At 38.7% G+C, this 25,542-nt stretch overlaps 1 protein-coding gene across 1 annotated transcript in view; it reads left to right on the top strand.

Moving 5' to 3' along the window:
- Positions 1-3,003: 3,003 nt before the first annotated feature.
- LOC111405439 (ATPase ASNA1 homolog 2-like) overlaps positions 3,004-25,542 on the top strand; it is a 34,528-nt gene continuing 11,989 nt past the window's right edge. Inside the window, exons 1-7 of the mRNA XM_023034325.1 lie at positions 3,004-3,167; positions 3,845-4,056; positions 4,166-4,228; positions 4,363-4,464; positions 5,822-5,896; positions 5,974-6,042; positions 6,118-6,183. Of these exons, the coding sequence (XP_022890093.1) occupies positions 3,026-3,167; positions 3,845-4,056; positions 4,166-4,228; positions 4,363-4,464; positions 5,822-5,896; positions 5,974-6,042; positions 6,118-6,183 (729 nt within the window). The 5' untranslated portion in view covers positions 3,004-3,025. The remainder of the gene's footprint in view (positions 3,168-3,844; positions 4,057-4,165; positions 4,229-4,362; positions 4,465-5,821; positions 5,897-5,973; positions 6,043-6,117; positions 6,184-25,542) is intronic.

Genomic DNA, 25,542 nt, shown 5'->3' with positions numbered 1-25,542 from the left:
CCTGTTTCTGTGTATATGTATTCTTGAATGACTATATATAGGACATAAAAGATATTTCAGAAGGGGTACAAGTCACCTTTTTTCTTCAAGACACATTATCTTTGTCTGCTGCATCATTAACTGTTAACCAGTTAAAATAATAACTTATTTAAAAGTTTAAATAAGCCCGTGTTTTTCTGTCATTAAAGTAGGAAAATGAGTCTCGGAATAGTGAATTTTTGAATAATGTGTGGTTAAAAAGAAGGAAAAAGTTTTAAGGTTACATTTAAAATGTTTTATTATGAGAATAGATGGTTAAAAATGAGTTTGTGAGAAAAAAATTTGAAATAATGATGTACAAACAGGGCCTAAGTTAGCGAGTGATTGTACTTGTACCAATTGGTTACCATCTAATTATCTGTTTTTGACTTTCTATACACCTGCATGTGGAGTGTTGATGATCTGTATGTGTATATGCATTCACACCAGCTATTCTTTTCCTCTCTCTCTCTCTAATTACTATTCTAATTATATCACGCTAATTAGTTGATGAATTATTCATGAAAGCACTTAAAATATACACACAAAATCTTATGATTATCAAGAATCAAAACGAAAAGGACTTGACTTTATCAACATTGAAAGCCTTGGTTGCTTTTGAGTTTGGACATTCTAATATATGTATCATGCTCGTTTAATATAATTGATCTAAAAATATACATATTGAGAGCACACAGAATGATTGGTGGGAAGACAAGTTGGGTATTATCAATTGGTGATTTTCAGAAGGACATGTTAGTACTATATAAAATAGCTAACGGTTTAACCTATAAAAAAATCTTGGTTTTCTAATCAAATATGAATTTTGCTAGACGAAAGGATCACATGGGCCCTGCCTGTTTGGCGCCCTCTATTCGAACAGGGCCCACGTGACCCTATTCGAATAGCTTTTTCCACCATTCCTTGAAAAAATGGAAATAGGTTCATGTTGAGAATTTATTGTCAAATCCCATTTGAAGTACAAAGCTGGATCTTTGTATTTTATAAATTCCCATATAAAAATGGTTAGAGCTTGGAAGGAAAAATAAACTTGTATGATAAGATGGAACATAGAGAAAAAGGGATGCAAGCAAATATTTATCATTTATCATGTTCGGTGATGCGTGATTCAGAATCCTATTTCGAGCATCTAATTCATGAACATAGACTTTTGCTCTCATGAAGGACGAGTAGTTGGCTGTTCTGATTTGGGTTAAAAGAATTTGAGGTTATTGAACATTTAAGTGAAATTATGGAATTTTCCCAAGAAGTTCGTTCACTAAGAGGCTATTTGTGCATCATTATAATATAAGTATGATTTACTAGGAATTGTGCCTCAACGTGGATTTAAGTTGTATCATCAATGATTTGAGCCCAAGACATCTCGTCTCAAGAAGAACTTAAGTTAAATGTCGATACCAATTGAACAAAAAAATTAACAAGTACAAAATTATGATAAATATTTGTCCATCATTTTAAAGTACATTATAACTTACTTAAAAAGTTTATCTAAAGTAAAATTTACTTATAAATTAAAAAATATATTTAAAATAATTAATATTTTATTAGTGAAAGTTAAAACAAATAGCTTACTTATTTAATAGCAAAGTAAATCAAATCTTGAATACTAAAGTAAACATTACTTGTAAAAAATTAAAAGAAACTTTATAATTTAATTTTTTAGTTTAGACAAACACGCTTGACCAACAACTTTCGTATCAGAGATTACTTCTCAACCAACGGGAAAGGATTTTACGGTAGATTTTCTTTTCTATTCTATTATTATTATTATTATTATTTTCAATAAAGCCATTTAATGTGAGGGTTCTTATTATCCGTAACCTCGAATTTCTCCATGTATTTCTCCAAACCACATGCTTCATATATATATATAGATGAAGGTCAAAAACCCATATTTTTTTCTCTTATATTCGTGCATTTAGATATTTATATCCGAATAGAATTTACTTAAAAAGAAAAGATAGAAAAATATGGCTGCCAAGAAAAATGCAGAAACTGCAATCTTCATATGTACATTGGCGATCATTTTATGTGGGAGCATCGGCGGAGCAGACCCAGATATATGCATCGAGGAGTGCATGCCAACATGCATGAAGGTCGATGGCGCCATCGTCTCTACCTGTACAAGTGCGTGCGATAAATACTGCAAACAAATTCGTGGCGGCCATCTACTTAAGTTTGTTAAAGGCCATCGAGTTAGAACATAATTATTATAATTGCTACACAATTCTGGACAATTCACTAGTACGTAATGATTTTATATTGTAATTCTGTGGAATGCTATTCATTTCAGCAAGCCGAATATATCATTAAAATATTGGAGCGATAGAGATTTATTTATTTATAATTTATATATGTAAATTTCAAGTTTTTCCATGACCAGAATCTATTGTATTATGGCATTCTTTCCTGTGACTAATCGATGAAGATGTGTAAAAAAATGGAGATTAATAAGCTATTAGTGAAAAATTAATGTAAACAGTTCACTATTTTTATAATTATACAATTAGGTGATTCATTGTGAATATATTTATTTATTGCTTATTTGAGTGGAAGGGCAAATTTGTGTCTTTACAACAACTTAATGGAAAATTTGGATGGAACAGTCATTTGAAACAGTAGCTACTAATTCATAAAAAGTTAAGGATAATGATGTTAAGAATTGAACTTTGAGGATAGAAGAAGTGTAAAGATGGACTTTCAGGTCTCTTTTGTTGGCAGATTTTTTGAACACGATCTGGTAACAAGTAATTGTAAGTGATCTAAAATGATCTAATTATTTTGTTAAATTTAGACGAACGACAACGTGGAAACCAGACGAAACCAGAAGCCTGCATCGATTTCATACATATATACGTGTAAGCAACGGAGACATTAATCAATTAATCATTGACCAACGTTTCTTGTTTGATACATTTCTTTTCCAAATTTCCCAGTGGCTATTTGTTCTCCTGCTACTTCTACTTGTGCTCACAGTTTCTCACCAATGGCAATTGTGGGTAATCAATGTTTTTATTCTCACTCACTCAAATCTCATGTTTCACCTTTCTGGAATTTCAAACCGAGTTTCAGCTCCAGGCCTCTGTCTCTTTCTATTGCCAGAAAATGGCCCAGAACATTTTCTCAAGGTGAAGTCTTTAATTTTAGTATCAGCATATTCTTGCCTTCCTTTTTCCCTGGAAACTTTATTTGAAGAAAATTAACCCCGGAAAATTTGAAGAGAGGGGGTGCATTGTTTATATTTATATTTCAACAACGAAAAAATGATTCCAAATTCATTTTCTTGATGTTACTGGGAAGGTAAATTTGTTATGAAAAGATGAGAAACATGCTAGATGTTATTCACTGTAAATAATACTCATTATGAGAGAATAATGGTTAGTGGGACTGTACCATATTGCTCTCAGTCAACTGCTTACTGTGTTGGGCTTGAAATGGTTCATATGTAACCGACATAGAACACTATGTTAACTGAAGTTGATTGGTTAACATTCTTGCATAATTTAGGTCATGTAGCATAGATCCAAATGTTACCATAAAAAATACAAATTAGAGCGCATACCTGTAATTTTACTACATAATACCGTCACTAAGGGTAAAATTCAGAGGTCAAAACTGTGCTAACTTCACTATAACCCAACGAAACACTTGAGTTTTATTTGCATTAGAAAGCAAACCGTGGAGTGTTTGTTCGGTGCACTTCGTGAGTCTCAGTGGTTCTGAAATATGAATGTTGATCTGTGAGAAGATTTTCTCATAAATAGCTAAGGGGTAATGCAACTTTATCGTTTATTCTTTTTATCAGTGAGATCTGTTGTTGCTCCAACTGAAGCTTCTGCTGGCTTTGAGGAAATGGTCTTGGGAACTCAACGCAAGTATTACATGTTAGGTGGAAAGGGAGGGGTTGGAAAGACGAGTTGTGCTGCATCCCTTGCTGTAAAATTCGCAAACAACGGTCATCCCACTTTAGTGGTTTCAACTGATCCTGCACATTCTTTGAGTGATTCTTTTGCCCAGGTTGTGAATTGTGATTATTTTACTTCCAACTTTCCACAATTTTTCGAACAATAATATTTTTGTCACAGAATTTATATGATGTGCCTTCCTTCTAATGCTTGTCATGCAGGATTTAACTGGCGGAACGCTAGTACCAGTTGACGGACCGTATTCTCCTCTGTTTGCCCTTGAGGTGTGTAGAGGAATGTTAGTTTCTATTAGTGATAGACTAATAGACTTACTATCAAAATGGTGACTGTTTGATGATCTAAAGAAACAGCCTTTATTGTGTCTCAAGCAGCAACTTTGAATATATTTCTGTGACAGATAAACCCTGAAAAAGCAAGGGAAGAATTTCGAAGTGTCACTGGGGGAAGTGGAGTCAAAGACTTCATGGATGGCATGGGTCTTGGGATTCTTACAGAACAGGTAAACCTTGTCATGGTCAGAGTTGCTTAGTATTTCTATTCTCGATCAAATTAGAAGAAATTAAAGTGCTAAATTCAACTATCTTAAGCAGATCAAATTTCCAAATAGTGCTGGTCATGCATAAAGGAAGAAAATTCTAATTTAAGATCGAAATTCAGAGTACTGTATTAAGATTAGATAATTCGTCCTTCACCAAGGTTGTTCCTCTTTTTTCTGCATTTATCCTCTTTCAGCCTATGCAAACACGTTTATATTTGTCTATTGATGATCTCGAGTGCGAATGGACTTGACATTATAGAACTTGGAGGCCCTGTGCATGCATATCAGAGAAGAGGAGAGAACTTTTGTGCTATAAACAAAATGACTGTAGTCACTTTTTTCCCCTTGAATTCTAGATGTAATATCTACTGCTAATGTGACAATGAAGATCTTCACATCTTCCTGTTCGGGTAATTGATTTACCTAAAATAACTTCGATAATGGCACAATACAGCTACTGAGGCAAAACATCTCTGCAAATGTTAGCTTGAGCAATAGGTTCTTCAGCCTTTAGCTGATTTTGGAATTGCAATTGGAATACATTTTCCCTAGATTTTTTTTTTTTTGGTGATTGGATCTTTGGTACTAGGAGAAAACTGAATAAGTGGGCAGACACTTTTTGGCATCTGGTGCTCTGGTTGAAAGTGTAGTGCTCAGAAGGTTTTCTGTCTTCTGTCATCTGCCACTTGAAAATTCCTGGTCTTACACATCTGGCAGTTAATGATTAGAAAGCAGAAATCGAGCCAATGAGTCGTATGGATGTTTGCAAACAAACCTAACTCATTTAAGAATTGCTATTTTCAACTTCCATTTGTTGATTTTCGTTGAAGAGGAAGTATTTCAAATCTTAGTAAAAACATTCTTTCTTCAAATTAACTGCATGCCCATGTGCATATGCATGTATGAATAGAAGGGAAGGGAAAAACTCTTTTCCCTTGCTGACTCTTCTTGGTATTGCCGAGTCTTCCAACTTGTAATATTTTTAAGGTTTTATGTCTTCCACTGGTCAGTTTTTTAGTTGAGGTGTTATGCCTCTTTGTTTTACCTTTTACTTCCATGCACATGCTTGTAGATATCAATTTGATCCAATGATATATGAAGTACTTCTTACTGCTGTGGTTTGATTCATCACTTGAATGAATTTGACTCCTGCATTTTATTTCATCCTCATTAACTATAGTTGTCTTATCACTTTCCTTCTTTCTCCATGACCAAATGTAATGTCAGGAGTCCAAAGTGCTTGTACTTAATGAAGAGGTAGTTATCTTGACAAGCCTTTCTCTAATGTTCTGTTATCTTTTGAATTTGTGGGGGCTAGCTTGGGGAACTAAAGCTGGGAGAGTTGTTGAACTCACCTCCGCCTGGTTTAGATGAAGCTATTGCGATTTCGAAGGCATGTATTCTGTTTAGAGCAAAAGGCAAGAGATTTAGTTCTGCATGCTTTTTTACTGAATTTAAGAACATTGACAGGTTATGAAATTCCTTGATTCACAAGAATACAATATGTTTACTCGAATAGTGTTTGACACTGCCCCCACGGTGAGGAAAACAATAATTCTTTTGTATTTTATTTCATTGAAGAAAGTTCCTTGGCCTTGACAAGTGGTTCTACAGGGTCACACATTACGGCTGTTATCCTTGCCTGACTTCTTGGATGCATCAATTGGGAAGATATTGAAGGTAACAATTTTGGTCTTTAATCCAGTTTTACAATGGCCTTTACTATATATATAAACATAGTACTATAGATGCCACTCCGAATCAAACTAATATTCCTTTTGTTCTTAAATCTGGGTCGTGGGAGTTTGAGTTTACATAGAATCTGGTCTCTCCTCGAGTTATATCTAGTTTTCCTAGGTCTTCTAGTCTGTAAAAAATTTGTATAGCCACCTGTTGGTCTCAGGATTAATCTTTTCTAAAAAACGGTTACAGCAAAATCATAAAAATTTACAGAATCGTAAAGAACACAAGTATTTTTCGCCCCTAAGGGCCCGGATGTTCAGCCAAAGGCCTACTCACCCGTTGAGCATCTACAAAAATAGATTAGGCTCGAATCCACTAAGAATCACAAAGAATCGATACAAGAATGTATGAAGAAACTGTCGTTTCTTCAATATCAGATTTCTATCGCCTCTCTTTAACATAACACTCAGTTTCTACAATCTCACAGATCATATATCACATACAACCCTAACATCACTCAGATTAGATATTGCTTTCAAAAATTATAAGAACATGACAAGTTCAGAAAACCCTCAGAGAGAAGACGAAGAAAACCCTAAAACCATTCACTCAGAGATTAGAGTGAAAATGAAGAGGCACGATGCCTTTTAACAATCCACCAAAAATCAACAATCCAATAGTCACAAAGATGCCAGGTGTATGGTCCACAGATCTTGCGATTGAAAAAGAAAAAACGCGTTTACAAAACAACGCCTTTCATTTCCCACAAAAAAGATTCAAGCCGGCCAGGCCCAATATTTCTTAAGTTGGGCCAACCAAGAATAGGGAGGCAGCCCAATCAACAATCTCCACCTTTCTGATTTATTCTTGGTATTCCTTTGTGGATTCAAACTTAGACTAATTTTGTTTCATTTGCTCTATAAAACTTGTAAAAAAGAAAACGAAAAGCAGTCAGTTGATTTTTTTTTCAAAAATAACCAATAAAATTCAAATATCAAATTGAATTCATTACCTTCAAAGTATGTTCAGAATTTTCAGACAATTTCTGAACTTGTTTAGAGGTAAAACCTTAGTACCAATATCAGAAGGATTAAATTCAGTTGGGATTTTAACCAAGTTAATTAATCCCTTTTCGACCATATTTCTAACAAAATGAAATTTAATATCAACATGCTTAGTCCTATCATGATATACAGGATTTTTACTCAAATGAATTGCACTCTGGTTATCAGTACAGATTCTAACTGTTTCATTCATGAAACCAATTTCATTTAATAGCCCCCTTAACCACAGACCTTCTTTAACGGCATCACATACTGCAATATATTCAGCTTCAGTGGAAGATAAAGCTACAAGTTTTTGTAGTTGGGACTTCCAACTAACACAACCATCACAAAGAGTAAACACATAGGAGGAGGTTGATCTTCTTTTATCTAAATCTCCCGCAAAATCAGAATCCGTATATCCTTTCAGGATAATGCCTTCATTACATCTTTGGAATTTTAATCCTAGTTCAATTGAGCCCTTTAGATATCTTAACATTCCTTTGATTGCTAACCAATGTGTTTCACCTGGATTTGCCATAAATCTACTTAGTATGCTTATACCATGGGCTAGGTCAGGTCTTGTACATATCATAAGGTACATAATAGAGCCAACAACATTTGCATAGGGTATCTTACTCATTCTGTCATATTCTTCATCAGTTTTAGGTGACTGTTCACTAGAAAGTTTGAAGTGTTTGCAATGGGTAAAGATACAGGCTTACACTCAGTCATAGCAAACGTCTCAAGTATCTTATTCACATAAGTATTTTGATTTACATACAGAACACAATTCTTTCTATCCCTATTTATTTCCATACCTAAAATTCTCTTTGCTTGTCCTAAATCTTTCATTTCAAATTCAGATTTAAGTTTTTCTTTAACAGAAATAATTTCAGATTTATCATGGCAGGCAATAAGCATATCATCAACATATAATAATAGATAGAGAGAATCAGGTCCACCTGAACCTTTGAAGAAGAAACAGGAGTCAAAATTACTCTTAAGAAATCCCAAATTTTGAACATAAGAGTAAAATTTCTTATACCACTGTCTTGGTGCCTGTTTCAAACCATATAGAGATTTCTTTAATAAACAAACCTGTTCAGATTTTGTCTTTAGTTCAAAACCCTTTGGTTGGTTCATATAAATTGTTTCTTCAAGGTCACCATTTAGGAAAGCTGTCTTAACATCGAGCTGGTCTAACTCCCAGTTGAAGTGGGCTGTTAAGGCAAGTAAGATTCTGATAGAGGTGTATTTAGCAATAGGTGCAAAAATTTCATTATAGTCAATACCCTCTCTTTGTGTAAAGCCTTTTGCCACAGGTCTGGCTTTATATCTAATGCCCCCAAGATTAGGTTCGCCTTCTTTAATTTTATAAACCCATTTGCAATCAACAACCTTCTGATTTTTGGGTCTATTGACAAGAATCCATGTATTATTTTTAGTTAAAGAGTCCATTTCCTCTTGCATGGCTTTCAGCCAGAGTTTGGATTCCTTACAATTTTTAGCTTCTTCAAAGGTTGTTGGTTCAGAATTAACATAATCGAGTTCAGTGTAGAATGTTACAAATTCATCTGTATTAATTCTTGTAGAAGGGAACCTATTTCTTCTAGTTCTGTCTCTAGTCAACTGATAATTTTCAAGGGCAGTATTCTGAGATTGATTTTCAGCATCAGACTCATCTTGAGGTTGATCTATTTTAGATTGAATAGGCTCCACCTCAATCGAATTATGCGGTTCATTAGAGTTACCTTTTGGACCATCCAGGACAGTTTCTTTAACAGGAAGGGTCATATCTGTATTTCGTGTTGGGAGAATCTTACAAGGGAACTTGCTTTCATCAAAAATCACATTTCTACTGATAATGACCCTGAATCCACCTTTTTCTCTCTCCCATAATCAATAACCCTTTGTTTCTTCCCCATAACCTAGAAAAATACATTTTTGAGATCTAGGTTCTAGTTTGCCTACATTTTGATGAGAGTAAGCAGCACAGCCAAAGACCCTTAATTTCAGGTAATCAGGAGAATTTCCAGACCATAAGTGTTCAGGGATTTGAAAATCAATAGCACTTGAAGGTATTCTATTTATCAGATAAGTGGCAGTTTTTAAGGCCTCTCCCCAAAAGATCTTTGGAAGACCAGAACTAAGCAACATACACCTAACCTTTTCCAATAAGGTTCTATTAATCCTTTCAGCAATACCATTTTGCTGAGGAGTGTGTGTTACTGTTCTGTGCCTCAAAATTTCAGATTCTTTGCAAAGAAGATCAAATTCAAAATTACAAAATTCAAGACCATTATCTGTTTTAAGTGCTTATACCCTTTTGTTTGTTTGATTTTCAATCATCAGCTTCCACTATTTAAAATTTTGGAAAGTATCTGATTTATGTTTTAAAAGAAAAGTCCAAATTTTTCTTGAAAAATCATCTACAATTAGTAAATAAAATCTAAATCCACTTAAAGTGTTTACAGATGCTGGACCCCATAGGCCAGCATGTAAATACTCTAGTATAGAATTTGATTTGTGAATTCCGATTTTAAAAGGCAGTTTATTTTGTTTTCCAATAACACGGTCTTCACAAAATTCTAGTTTTTCAATACTATCCTTTCCAAAACATTTTAATTTGTTTAAAATTGTTAATCCCTTTTCACTTATATGGCCAAGTCTCCTGTGCCAAATCAGGGTCTTATTGTCATGTGATTTTACAATTGCAGAACTATTTCCAACTAATGGTTTAACTTGCAATGTAAAGATTCCATTTGATTTAAGAGAAGAGATTATTTCTATGCAGTTAAGGCTAATTACAGTTTGTCCTTTATGAATCCTAATTTCATATTCATCATCCAATTGCCCCAAAGAAATCAAGTTTCTTTGAAGATCAGGTACATATCTGATCTGATACAATTCAAGAATATAGTTGATCTCCAGTAACAACTTAAGGTTTCCAATACCCCTTATTTGACAGGTCATATCATTTCCCATCTGAACTTGACCCCCACTATTCAGGTCAGTATAATCAGTGAACCATTCTTTAATGGGACACATGTGGAAAGAACACCCAGAGTCAAGAACCCATTCATTTTGGTTTCTTTTGGTTGTTGTAACAAATACAACTCCCTGTATATCAGGTTCAGTATTGCAGACAACAGCTGTAGACCCATCTAAATTTGGTTTACCTTTCATGTCTGATATTTTCTTAAAACAGTCATTTATGAGATGTCCTGCCTTACCACAGTAATAACATTTTCTGGCTGGGAACTTAGGTTTTGATTGATTTCTGTTTTGATTTCTGAATTTAGGAAATTGAGGCTTTCCCTTCTTGTGTGAATTAAAGTTACATTGATTATTCTTTTTGTTTTGATTTACTTTCTCTCTTATATTCAAGTCTTCCCCAAACTTAAAATCTTTAGATTCTATTTTAAGTTCAAGTTCTTTATTTCTGAGAGCTGATATCACAATATCAACAGTAAGATCAGTTCTCCCATACTCTAAAGCATTTCTCAGGTCTCTGTATTTATCACCTAATGCATTTAATAGAGCAACAACTTGTTGATCTTCAGACAATTCCTCTTCACAATCAGTCAGTTCTTGAATCAATCTAGTGAATTTATCAAAATTATCTTCTAGGCTTAAGGAGGGATCAAATCTAAAGTTATAGAATTGCCTAAGGAGATAACATTTGTTGGGCATAGATTTAGTCAAGTAGAGAGATTCAAGTTTGGTCCATAAGGCTTGAGTAGTATTTGTTTCCCCAACTTTTCTTATTACCCCATCAGACAGATGTAAGAAAATTGAACTCCAGGTAATCTCATCTAACTCCTGTCTCCTATAGGCACTCATCTCAGTAGGCCATACCCCATTAATGTCCCCAGCACACCTCTGTTGTAATAACAGAGCCCTTATTTTCTGGCGCCATAAACTAAAATCTCCAATCCCTCTCCAAATTTCTACTTCAAATTTTTGTGCAGTAGTCATGATCACAGAAAATCCACGGATTCAAGTTTATATATATTTATATATATACCACACAGGATATTATGTGTAAAGACAGTGAAAATAAGCACTAAAGATTTCAATATGGGAATCTTATATTAAGAATATGCAGTTTTTCAACAATAGTATGTAAAGATACTCGAAAGGGGGTCTAAGGAGTGATGACCTATTCAACCCACTACCCCCTCAGATTCCCAGGTCGCAGGAGACCTTGGACAAAGGAAGGTAGCAGAAGATCAATTACCTTAATGACCAACCTTTTATAGTATATTATCTAAACAACAGTTAACTGAAAAACTAAAAGGATCAAAAAGATTAAAAAAGTATTACAGAATGAAGGGGGTAATTAAGAGAATACCAGAACCGGTTGAACAAACCAAGTTATCACACAAGAAGCCAACGAGTCACACCAACTCAGTGTGACTGAGTAGTGAGTCACAGGAAATCAGCAGGAATCGGAATGAGTCGAGTTGACTCACTGTTACTCAGTACGAATCTTTATTGGAACATTACTCAAAAAATTCAGAAGCCTCAGAAACAACAAGAAAACAGAGTAATCATCAGAAAAATATCACAAAGAAATATCACAAAGTTCGCAGTTGAAGATATCCATTAGAAAATTAAATCGAAGGCAGATCTTGTAAAAGATTTTCACAAAATGTACTCGACTTAAAATTTAACCAAAAAACTAAGATCTAGGGTTTTTAAAAAATTTAAAAGACAAACCTAACCTTTCGTAAACTGCTCTGATACCATTTGTTGGTCTCAGGATTAATCTTTTCTAAAAAACGATTACAGCAAAATCATAAAAATTTACAGAATCGTAAAGAACACGAGTATTTTTCGCCCCTAAGGGCCCGGATGTTCAGCCAAGGGCCTACTCACCCGTTGAGCATCTACAAAAGTAGATTAAGCTCGAATCCACTAAGAATCCCAAAGAATCGATACAAGAATGTATGAAGAAACTGTCGTTTCTTCAATATCAGATTTCTATCGCCTCTCTTTAACATAACACTCAGTTTCTACAATCTCACAGATCATATATCATATACAACCCTAACATCACTCAGATTAGAGATTGCTTTCAGAAATTATAAGAACATGACAAGTTCAGAAAACCCTCAGAGAGAAGACGAAGAAAACTCTAGAACCATTCACTCAGAGATCAGAGTGAAAATGAAGAGACACGATGCCTTTTAACAATCCACCAAAAATCAACAATCCAACGGTCACAAAGATGCCAGGTGTATGGTCCACAGATCTTGCGATTGAAAAAGAAAAAACGCGTTTACAAAACAACGTCTTTCATTTCCCACAAAAAGATTCAATTCAGCCAGGCCCAATATTTCTTAAGTTGGGCCAACCAAGAATAGGGAGGCAGTCCAATCAACACCACCAAAGGATCAGGAGATGCATGATTCTATTCTTTCTCGTGTTGTGAGCATTTTTTGCAGCTAGTTGAATGGGATCTAGTTTTAGATTTAATTATTCAAATAATTGTTCTTTTCTTATTTTATTGTGAATGAGATATTATAGTTGTTTGTATTGTGCTTCATTTCTTTATTTAGATTTATTTCCTGACACCAAAAGTGCAGTCTTCTGCTACTGGTGCCAATCTTATATGCATGCTGAATAATGGATAATTATTTTAGGCTGTCCATGGTTTTTCAAATTCCACGCTTATAATGCAAATGTTTATGTAAATTTTATGTGGTTTAATTTCAAATAATTTGCTGACAAACCAGTAGGTCTGTTTGGGCTAATCTTATGTCATTCCCAAAATTTTGAAGAGATATATATCAAAAATAAATGTGTATATTGGATTTAAAAATTTACATATGGATTTTCAAATGTGAACACGCACACATACTTGATCGTCAGGCAATGCCATATGATTTCTATTTTATTTAAGATTACAAACCCAAGTTTGTGAACTAAGAATCTTTTTCTTGGGAAACATAAGATTGGTAAACGACGAGAGGAGAATATAGCAATAGTTTGTGTAAAAAGGAAAACCTTAATAATCATGTGTTGTAAATGTGACTCATATAGAGCGGAACATAGGTTTACTGAATCAAATAGGCCGATGACGAAGTAAAGTGAGGGGAGCAGAGCACTGCTCCCCAAACAAAATGGAGTGGAGCGATGACATCAGCCTTGAGGGTTTTAATTCACTGTCTATTTGTAAAGGACGCTAAATGGGTTGGGGCTGCTGGGGTGTTGTTCCGCGGTATGGTATAGGGGTATTTACTTACACAGATCTTAAAAGTCTTGTATGGGCTTGGACTGGGAATAATATAAATACTAATGATATAATCCTATTATTCATATTGAATAAAAATTATCTCTATTTCGCTCCACGTGGATGTAGGCGTATCGTCGAACCATGTAAATATTTGTGTTGATTTCTCTCTTTCACTCTTTATTATTGCACATCAACATCATGCATTCTGATTATCTACTTCTTGAAATATTATCTTACATATTCATTAATTTCACAGAGAAAAATAGTTTCAATGCTAATTTCTTTTTCATTGTCTTTCTTCTTTCCCCTTGGGAGGACAAGGGTTGGGGTCTGGTCTACCTGAAGTAAACATGCACATATACAAGTTTAGTTTTCTTTGCATCTTTTTGATAACTTCATTTGTTCTCATTTTATGGGTGATTACTTCCATATATCCCTTATCAACTTTTGTTTATTTATTTATTTCTCTGTATTCCTGTCAAGTTGATCTTGCTAGTTTATTTTTTCCCTTTCTTCCACACAAGTACATTTTACAGCTCATACACTTCCTTGAGTTCCCAGATTGTGTTTAGTTGTCAACTTTACTTTCGTATGTGCGTTTATCTTTGTATGCTTTGATCGAGCACCATGTTTCCTTGTTCCTTAAGTGCCAATGTTGACCTCGAAAATTGGTCCCTCCACGTGGCCAACTGAAAGCTACTCCACGTATTCCTCCCTCGCAATCAACAAATAGTCAGGCGCACACGGCTGGAACCAACGGGGGTGGTGGCGACCGTATACACTCCGACGGTCAAGTCAGGTTTGGGTGGTCGGAACAGTGTAAGTATTATGCCCTAGGTCCAATCGATTTTGGACATAAATACTTTCATATATAATTAATGCAATTAAATGGCAGATCTATTATTTAATTAATAGACAATTAAATAAATAATAGAGTCCGTAGATTCAAATATTTGTAATTTATTAATCACAAGGAGTTGTGATTGTGAGATACAAATTACATCTGATTGAATCTTAAATCATCCGTGGTCGTAAGTAATAACGAGATACGGATATCGTTATTACGGATAGACCATCACGTGTGGCATTTCTTACTTGTGAAGTAAGTAGCTGATCTCACAAGTTAAAGTGTGGTGACACTTAAATGAACACGTGGATGTTTGTTATAGAACAAAACATTGGAGACCCGTCGAGAGATTCCACATGGATAACTATCTGAGTGTCGGTGGTCAATGATGAAATCCTTGGCCAAGGTGTACTCATAAGTCGAAAAGGAGTTTTCGATTTATATTGACTTAATAGTGGAGTGAAAGATATGATCGATGATCGAGATTGACACAATTCCATATCTCGTAATTGATCGGATCATATTGACGAAGGGATTATAGTTTCACGGTAAACGAACGAATTTGGTTTTGTCATACCACGTGACATTTCCCGTCACATGTATTGCCCTGACACATTGCTAGATGTCAATCAGGGACGGCGAATGTGAATTGACGATAAATTAAAAGGGGTGTTTTAATTTATCAATTTTGATTAGATCAAAATAATATTTCACGTCGTCAGGCATCGTGGTCGGGAACCTAATGGGTCACACACAAAAGAGAATTGGAAGATTGCAAATTGCCAATTGATTAATTTAACAATCGTTGGATAAATTAATTAATTGGATTTGTTATTTATATTTTCGAATTAATTAATTGGATTAATTCACGGACCGGGTTTAATTAATTGGATTAATTAATTATTGGGCCGGACCGGGCCGAGCCTATTTGGGTTTATATAAATACATAACTAGGGTTTGAGGTCCATTAAGGTTTTCATTATTCTTGCTAGCACAAGAGAAAACCCTAGAGGCTGCAATCATATTCTCTGTGTGGATCACCGTTGGAGGCTGGACAATTGGACAGCTGTGGTGGCGAATCAAAGTTGTGGAACGAAAAGAGAAGCAATAGGATTGCAGATCTGGAAAAGGTACAATCTTATCACAATTCCTAACCAAACACAATGAGATCTATTGGATGGGAATCGAAAATTATTAATTTTCCGCTGTGCATGTATAAGTAGATTCCCAACAAACAGTACCCAAGGGTTATCCAAATCAATCAATAAAGAGGGAGGAGAATATATAAATTTGTTATGGAGTGCTGTGTATTAAGAGTTTCATTACCTTTGCCTCTTGCCAAACCTTGGTATTTATAGGTGGTATGAACCGTTGGATGTGGAACGCGTGTATACATCTGACGGTATGAAGCGTCTGCTTATAGGCGCCAATCAGCCGCGTTTGTAGAGTGGGCGGACAGTTTGTTTCCTCTGAGTTGAATTGACATAAAGTTGATAAATCACATCAACTAGCCTCATGGAGACGTCAAATCAATTTAAACCTTAGGTGTAGGACAAATCTCAAATTGGCGGCGGATCTTCTAATCGGGGTCCACTTGATCTCAACCTCGGAGGTGAGATGTTTCGGCAGATCAGTAGTAGGAATCGCTATATCACTTCAGAGAAGCTTCGGAAGGGTCGTTTTCAGGTCGGAATAAATGGTGCTACAGAGGGTCCACTTGATCTCGGCCTCGGAGGTGAGATGACACTTCGGTATCGAGGCGTAAATAATCGGGGCGTAACAGTGGTCCCCCAAGTCCGGGGATGAATATTTATATCATGCGTGGATTTGCTTTCCTGACCGGACCGCAAGTCATGGGAGTTTTGGGGGTTAATCCGTCGCAGCAATCGAGGTTATGATAATAGGCAGATGTGCCAAAGCTTCGTTATTGTGCGTAACGTTCGAGGCGGTCAAGCAGCATGGGACGTCGCGTAAGGTGCACCGAAGCTTCACGAATGGCTGAAACTTTGTAAAGCATGGGAGGGAACGTGGCGTCCGAGGCGATGACCCAATAGGGCCTTCGCGTCAGGTACGTCCAAGCTTTGTAAAGTTGGAGGAGGAGCTCATCTGCCACCGATGCGCTGACCCAAAAGGTCGACGCGTTTGGAGATGCCTGAAACTTTGTAAAGCATGGGAGGGAACGCAGCGTCCGAGGCGATGACCTAATAGGGCCTTCGCGTCAGATGCGTCCAAGCTTTGTAAAGTTGGAGAAGGAACTCAATCCGAGGCGACCCAAATGTCAAATGATTTGACAACTGCTGCGTGTTTTCAAGGTGACAGTTGGGTGCCATGCCCATTCTCCTAAAAGGCTGCTGCGGCTACTAATTATTATTGACGGCTGGTTGTAACCGAGGTGACGCGTTTCAAGTTAGCGTGAAAGTCACAACGACATCTTGGGCGTAGATCAAATCTGGCATTTCATTTCAATGGCCTAGATTGAGGATGCGACGAACGGCTTAGATTGATCGCATTTGAATTCAACGGTGGAGATCGGACTTGTTTTTTCTATAAAAGGAGGACTCTGGGGTTTTCTCAGACTTTCTACCTTTGCAAAACTAAAATTATACTTTGCTCTCAAATTTTTGGCGATTTTCGGCGTTTTGCAAGCAATTTCTGCGAGAAAGAACTAGACTTCCGGCGAGAAAAACTAGGCTTCCGGCGACCTTACACCATTTCCGGCTAGAAAAACCTCCAAACCCATAAGTTTCAGCACCTATTTAGGCTTTTAAATTTTTAAAGAATGGCCTCGGATAAGAGTTCTAGTTTGAGAAGGGGCTTAGAAATAGTGAGGGTGGACAAGCCCATTGTGGCGACCTCCTCAGAAATAGCTGGGGCAATAATGGGGGGGAGAACATATGGAAACGACCAGATAACCCACCAGATACCTCTGTGCATTGGGAGGCGTCGGACTACCCATCAAAATTAAGGGAGGCTGACCTGGGTAGACTTAGGACAGAGAATAGGATCCCTGACAGCGTAGACTTAATCCTCCCCGAGCCGAAAGAGAGAGCATGTTACCCAAGGCCGGGCTGTGTGGCCATTAGTGAGGTGATCCTTAGGGCCGGACTTAGGCTGCCTATCCATCCATTCTTTAGGTTGGTGCTTAGGTCCTATGGGCTAGCCCCAACGCAGCTCAATCCGAACTCCTGGAGCCAGATGGTGGGCTCCTGGATGTTGTGGAAAGAGGCGTCATTAGGGGTGGAGATGCTCCTTTCCGTTTTCCAGACCCTCTATATTCCCAAGGTTACTGCCGGGGGGGATAAGACCCGGGGTTAGTACTACCTTACGTCATGGGGTTCCCATACTCCATTCGTGGTCGATCTGTCGAGCTCCATCAAAGAATGGAAGAGCTCATGGTGCTGGGCAGCGGGGTGATAGGACACAATGGAGGGGGACCCCCTGGCGCCTCTTACAGTTCCAACGAAGTTTTCAACACTTAGTGAGTATAGTAGTTGCTTCTTTTATTTTCTCTTCGGTTCGACTTGTGTCTAACAGTTATGTTTCTTTTGTAGGTTTTCTTCCTCGGTATGAGCTATCAACGGAGGACTTCGACACTATCTGTGTCATTTATCAGCTGCCTCAGAAGAAGAGGTCCTACCACAAGCTGATCCGGAAGAACATCCATTTCATTACTCATGATTTAATGGCGTCTCAAGGTAATAGGACGAAGTCCTTACTTTTTATTCCGAACTCCCTAGACTTGTACTAATTCCTTATTTATTTCTTTGCAGATAACTTTAACAAAAAGCTACCAGTGCGTCCCGACTTCAAGACCATCCAGAAAATGATGGCTGAGGCACGGGCACTGAAGGCCTCCTCCTCCTCGTATAAAAAGCAAATGGAGGAGTTGGTGGAGGCCAGTAAGAGGCTCCAGCCTCCGACGGAGGAGGAAGTTCAGGAGGACCCAGAGGCTGACCTCCGAAGGAAGGGCAAGAAGAGTGCCGCCCCTCCCAGGTGCCCAACTATGGGGAGACCACCCCCAGTTTTGAGGCAGACAACTATTCCCACGGGGGTGGCCCTCCCGGAGAGAAGCCCCGCTCCAACTGAACCTATCGCTGCCCCGGACACAGCACCCCTTGCTGCAGTGCCCATTGATCAAGCTCCGGGGCAGCAGAGGAGAAAAAGTCCCCGTCCCTCTAAGGAGGTTGATTTCTTAGGCACCAATCCTGAGGAGCCCGTAAGGGAGGTGTTGGAGGCTCTTCCTCCCGAAACAGCTGCGGTGGCGGTGGTCCACAACAAATATTGGACAGAAGAGTGGAGGGACCACACCACCTCCTGCACGGCTGAAGATCTGGTGGTGGCGAACAGCGCTTGTGTGGCTCAGGCCCTAAGCACAAGCATCCAGCTCGAGGGCTTGGTGAAGGATCTGAACTCTAAGAGGGAGGACCTCGCCAAGCGCCTCGAGAAGGCGATGCATTATGGGGATGCTGTTCGGGCGGCCCAAGCCAAAGCCACAAAGGCAGAGAGGGGAAGAAAGCTGCTGAGGCCCAGCTTACTGTTGCGCAAGCAGAGGTGGGGCGGCTGAAGAAAGAGCTCTATGAGGTGGAATGCCAAGTGGCTGCTGCTACTCGACGACTTGATCACGCCAATGAGCACCACAAGCTCGTCACCGATGCTCTGGAGGCCTCCAACAGAGAAAAGGCAGAGCTGAGGTAGCAGACAGAGGCCCAATCAGAGGAGATTGCCTCTTTGAAGGAGGAATTGAAGTCTGCGGAGGAGATGGCAGTCCAGAACTTTATTGACCACTTCGAAAAGCATCCCCTGTATGATGAATTCGCCAACTTCTGGGCCTCATGGAGTGCCCAAAGCTTACTGGGTCGACTGAAGGAGGTGCATCCCACTCTGGACATCTCTCCACTGAAGGCAGAGTTTAGGGGGCCAACTGGAGGTCGGCCTGATAAGGTTGTCGAGGAGGCTCCGGAGGCCCAGGAGGCGGCCAGTGCTGAAGTTCCTCCAACAGACTAGGGTTATCTTGTAATGGCTTCGGCCCCCAATGTACTTCAATTTATGAAATGAAATGAGAAATTTTTGTTAAGTATTTGGGCTTCTGCTTCTTTATATTTTCTTTGTTTATACTTGTATGAACGACAAACATTAGACTAATTGCCTCGCGACAATGACCAGTTAATAACTGTGGACCGGACCGCTTAAGTTAACATAAGTTTAAACACTTAAGGGAGTATGAAGCGATTCTTAATGCCAACTTATTAATAATCTGAGATCAGACCAATTAGGGAAACATGAAGAGCCGCTTGATGTTAATCAGCTAATAATTGACGATCGGATCGCTTAAATGAACCTTCTGAAGCACTGAGGAAACTATTCACTAACTGATGTGGCTTGGAACTGAAAATTCATTACTAAGATAAATTACACCACCCTTTACAAAGGCGATTTCATCACTTAGGGAACTTTACAACTGAGATCAGATCGGGACAATCGATTCGCTATAACACATTAAGATCAGATCGGAACACAGTCTTATCACTGGTAGTACTTCCTCAAGTGTTCGATGTTCCACTTATGAGGCAGCGTCCTTCCTGACATATCTTCGATTTCGAAGGTACCAGGTCGGGATTCCCCTCGAATGCGGTAAGGGCCTTCCAGTTCGGGCCGAAAACTCCTGACCCGGTTGGTTTTGAAGATTGGAAAACTCTTCTGAAGACAAAGTCGCCCAAGCGGAGAGTTCTGTTTCTGACCTTGGAGTTGTAAAAGCGGGTCATCTTTCGATGATATTTTACCAGGGTCATTTGGGAGGTATCTCTCTTTTCCTCGAGGAGGTGCAGTTCGCTTATTCAGGCCTCGTCATTGCTGATCTCATTGAAATGTATCCGTCGATGTGATGGGACTCCAATTTCGACCGGACTCATTGGCTCGGCTCCGTAGGTCATGGAAAATGGGGTTTCATCGGTTGCAGTCCGGCAAGTCGTCCTGATTGCCCAGAGGACGTGGGGGAGTTCGTCAACCCAGACCCCTTTTGAGGCATCTAGTTTCCTTTTCAGGGTGTGCTTGATAGTCTTGTTCACTGCTTCAACTTGCCCATTCACCTGGGGGTGATGAGGTGTCGAGAAGTCCTTCTTTATGCCCAATTCGTCGCATAAGTCTCGCATCTTCCTATTGTCGAACTGCCGCCCGTTATCAGAGACTATGGAGTGGGGGATGCCGAATCTACAAATAATGTTTTTCCAAACGAACTTAGTAGTATTAGCCTCGGTAATTCGGGCAAGGTGTTCTGCCTCGACCCACTTAGTGAAGTAGTCAATGGCGACAATGGCGAAAGTTGCGCTTCCTTTCCCTTTTGGGAGTGGGCCAATGAAGTCGATGTCCCACTTGGCGAATGGCCAAGGGCTGGTTACTACAGAGAGGCTCTAAGCAGGCTATCTTTGTACGTTCGAGAAGCGCTGGCACTTGTCACATTTCTGGACAAATTGGCAAGCATCCCTTTTCAGGGTTGGCCAGAAGTAGCCTTGACGGAGAACCTTGTGTGCCAGGGCCGTTCCTCCGGAGTGATTTCCACAGATCCCTTCATGTATTTCTCTGAGTATGTATGTGGCCTCTTCGTCGCCTACACATCGAAGAAGGGGCGAAGCGAAGCCTATTTTGTAAAGGGTGTCTTCTCGCAGGACAAAATGTGCAGCCCTTCTCCTTAATTTTCTCGCTTTGCCTCTGGAAGCAGGCAGCGTTTGTTCCTTCAGGTACGCGATTATGGGCTGCATCTATAATGGGGTGCCTTCTATCCACAGTACCTCTTCGCCTTCGGAGGTGGAAGACTTTGATAAGTGCTCAATGGGGACAATGTTTAGCAGCTCTGAGTCCATGCTACTGGCTAATTTTGAGAGGGCATCTGCATGTGCATTTTCTAGACGGGGGACTTGAGTCAATTTGAACCTTTCAAAATGGGGAATTATGTTCAGAACCAACTTCAAGTACGCAAGCATGTTACCATCTTTGGCTGCGAAATTTCCATTTACCTGATTTACTATGAGCTGAGAATCACTGCTTGCTAGGAGCTTCCTGACCCGCATTTCCTTAGCGAGCTTTAGACCTGCCAGAAGGGCCTCGTATTCGACTGCGTTGTTCGAAGCTTTGAAGTCGAATCTTACCGCACAATTTAGAATATGGCCTTCCGGACTCTCCAACACGATCCCTGCCCCCGTGCCAGCCTCTCCTGAGGACCCATCTACAAATAATTTCCATGTGAGGGGCTCGGCTGGTTCCATTATAGCCTCCATTTCTGGGGCTTTGGTAAACTCAACCATAAAATCGGCAAGGGCCTGGCCCTTGATGGCGTGTCTAGGTCGGAACGTGAGATCGAACTCGCTGAGCTCGATGGCCCATTTCAGCAGGCGTCCTGACGCGTCTGCTTTCTGCATTACCTGCTTTAAAGGGAAATTGGTGAGGACTTGTATTGAGTGGGCTTGGAAATATGGCCTCAGCTTTCTTGAGGCTGTGATAAGTGCGAGTGCCAATTTTTCATGTCTGGATAGCGTGTTTCAGCTGGGAGAAGTGCTTTGCTGATGTAGTACACTGGCAATTGACGCTCATTTTCTTCCCTGATTAGGACTGCGCTAACTGCCACGTCCGAAACTGCTAGATACAGTAACAAAGACTCATTCGGTTGAGGTTTCGACAAGAGGGGTGCTTTCCCGAGGTGCTTCTTCAGAGACTCGAAGGCTTCTTCGCACTCCAAAGTCCATTGGAATTTCTTTCCTTGCTTCAATACATTGAAGAAAGGGAAGCTTTTATCAGTGGCTCTGGAGATGAAGCGACTGAGTGCGGCTATCCGACCATTGAGACTTTGGACCTCCTTCGATTTCAGAGATGACCTCATTTCTAGTAAGGTCGTTACCTTTACCGGATTTGCCTCAATTCCTCTCTGATTTACAATATATCCAAAGAACTGGCCTGATGCCACTCCGAAAGTGCACTTGAGGGGATTCAATTTCATATTATACTTTCTGAGTATCTGGAAGGTTTGGTAAATGTGACTCACGTGTTCGGTTGCCTGGAGGCTTTTGACCAACATGTCATCTACGTAGACTGATAAGTGTGTTTTTGCACACTTATTTAGATTACAAACATGACTTAAATACAAGCAAAATGATTGAATTGTGACTTAATCTCATTGAATTCATGCAATGTAGGTGTTTCTATGGAAATAGTGGAATTCAGGAGAAGAGAGCTGAAAAGGGACTAAAATGGAGCAAAGTGATAATTCAGGGACTAAGGATGCAAATATTTGAAAGTTGAACTAAAAGACAACTTGGGAATGCAAATATGCTAAGTATGAACTCGAAAGCAATACAAGATGATTGGAAGAAGAAGGAATTGCAAAGGGACTAAAATGAATTAAACTGAAAGTTCGGGGACCAAGTTGCAAATAATTCATAGATGAGACGGGAAATGGAATGAAGATTCAAGAGTGTTAGAAGTCAATCGGATGAGGAAAGGAGTCACGAGGTGAAATAGGGTCGAAGTATTATCAAGTATCAACTTTCAGGCGAAAAAGTCATGCTTGTGATTTTTAGTATCTACTTGAGATCTATTTTTCGCATAGTAAACATCAGAATTTGAGGAAGTCTATTTCTATCAAAAATGTATATCTTTGCGTTTTCTTCTCAATTCACTTTGAATTACTTCAATTGGAGATCAGACGAGAAAGTTATGACCAAAATACTAAAAGCTGTCCGGCGGAAAGAATGTATGCCTATGCGGTCGCATAGTACAAATTCTATGCGGTCGCATAGAAGCCTCCCAAGAACTTTTTCTCAAATTTTTTAACTCGCATAGGTATAATCTGGGGGTCGTTTTGCAGTTTCCTTATACGATTGAAACTCCTTTGGTAACCTAATTTCCACGCGATTTAAATACGAAAGAACGTCCAGAAGAAGGGGAGAACGTAATTGGAGGCACAAAAACACAATTTTGGAGGATTTGGAGAGGAAGAACAAGGCAAAAACAAGGCAATCCACTTCAAGATTCAAGATTTCACTTCAAGAATCAATTGGGTGATGTTCTTCCTTGGTTTTAATTGTTGTTTTTCTTTATTTCCAATTATGTTAGGCTAGATTTTCATGTGCTAGGAGATCGATGTACCATGTGATTTGAGTTTTATATTTCTAGTTTTGCAATTTGACATTAAAACATATTTCTTTTGTTTTGAATGATTTATATGCATTTATTGTTTCCGCAATTAAGGGCCCGTAATTGTGTGAGTTTGGGTGATTTATTCTTGCATTCGAGAGAATTGGAATAGATTCGACATAATATAAATCATCGTAGGGTCCGATAGGGGATAGAAATATATCGCTATGCCCTACGTGAATCTTTAAGTGTTCATAAAACTACATACATTTTTACATATGCACTTGTCATAGAAATATAGGCCGGTGGTATGTAGAAATAGGTTTGATACATCTCGAGAGAGAGTATCGGATAGACTTAGGAACATTGATTCGTCAACAATTAAATTATGTTGTCATGTTGTGAAACTAGAGTTTAAAGTGATAATTGCATGGGAAATTGTGATCTTAGTGTGTTTAATTTCTATTGATTACAACAAACGAGCGTTCTCAACAATTGATTTCATTTTAGAGTTTTAAATTATTGTTTTGCTTATTAATTTCATTACAATCATAAAAGTTGCATAAGTGGGGTTTTCTTTCCAATTTCAGAGTTTTAATTAGGTCCACATTCATTTTGAGTAATTTCGTTTCGGTTAAGGTCGAAGAAGTAAAATTGAACTAACCAATCTCTGTGGGACGATACTCGGACTCATTGAATCCACTTTATTACTTGTTAACGAACCGTACACTTGCGGTAATTTAAATCGAAAGAAAATATTTCGCGAACAAGTTTTTGGCGCCGCTGTCGGGGATTGAGTTTAGTTTAATTTCATTTTTTAGGCACTAATTCGAACTTTAAATTTTTATTTTTATTTTTTTATTTATTTTCGTTTAGGTTATTTTATTTTATTTATATTATAGTTCTTCAAATTGTTTGATTTTGAGTGCTACTACTGGTTTTCTCGCAGAGTTGCATGCCAAGATCGACTGAAGGAGAATTGTTTTCAACTGATCCTGAAATTGAGCGTACTTTTCATCGACTGCAAAGAAAGACTAGAGAAGCACAGTTGCAAATGGCTAATGAACTGGACAATCCTATTATCCCAGCCAATGAAGGAGAGACAATGAACGAAGGAAATGAGATTTTGGGCGACTTCTTGACTCCTCAAGTGATTCAAAGCCAGTCTAGCATTGTGTATCCACCGTTTGGGCAGCCAAATTTCCAGTTGAAGACAAATGTGATACAGCTATTTCAAAATGGACATCAGTTCTATGGCAAAGCCGAGGAGAATCCACATGTTGAGACATATCTCGATTTTTAGATATGTGTCAACATTTCAAATATCAAGGAATCTCGGACGATGCTATTAGGCTAAGGCTTTTTCCACACACCTTGCGGGACAAGGCACTTGAATGGTTGGATTCACTTCCTATTGCAAGCATCACTACTTGGAACGAGTTGGCTCATAAATTCTGCACGAAGTTCTTCTCACCAGCCACGATAGCGAAACTAAGACATGAGATATCGATATTCAGTCAAGGGGAGTCTGAATCATTTGACGAAGCCTGGAATAGATTCAAAAACATGCTCCGAAAGTGCCCTCAACGTGGGTTCGACAAAAAGACCCAAATCCGATTCTTCTATATAGGGTTACTCCCACACTTCAAAAGCATGGTGGACTCATCATCAGATGGTTCAATTTCCACACGAACAATCGATGGAGCACTGGAATTGTTTGAAAGAATGGCTACCACTTCAGCCATGTGGTCCTCTGAGTGGGTGATTCGGAAGAAGCCTTCGGGTGTCTATGAGGTAGATGCATATTCAACCATATCTGCGAAGATTGACTCGTTGTTTCACAAGGTAGAAAGCATGTCACAAACAACACAAAATAAGAAGATTAGCTGTGAAGAATGTGGAGCTAAGCATAAAACATCAGAGTGTCCAATTTTAATGCAAGGAGTTGAACAAACAGATTTTGTGCAATGGGGTCAACGCCAACAAAATAACCCACATTCGGAAACCTTCAATCAAGGCTGGAGAAAACACCCAAACTTCTCGTGGAGTAATCAGAATCAAAACAGACCACAAGGTCAATATCAGCAGCAGGACAAAAA

The sequence above is a fragment of the Olea europaea genome, chromosome 12, assembly GCF_002742605.1.
Source record: "Olea europaea var. sylvestris chromosome 12, O_europaea_v1, whole genome shotgun sequence".
Lineage (NCBI taxonomy): Eukaryota > Viridiplantae > Streptophyta > Magnoliopsida > Lamiales > Oleaceae > Olea > Olea europaea.
The sequence above is the reverse complement of the archived record's forward strand: the minus strand, read 5'-3'. Positions and strand labels throughout refer to the sequence as shown.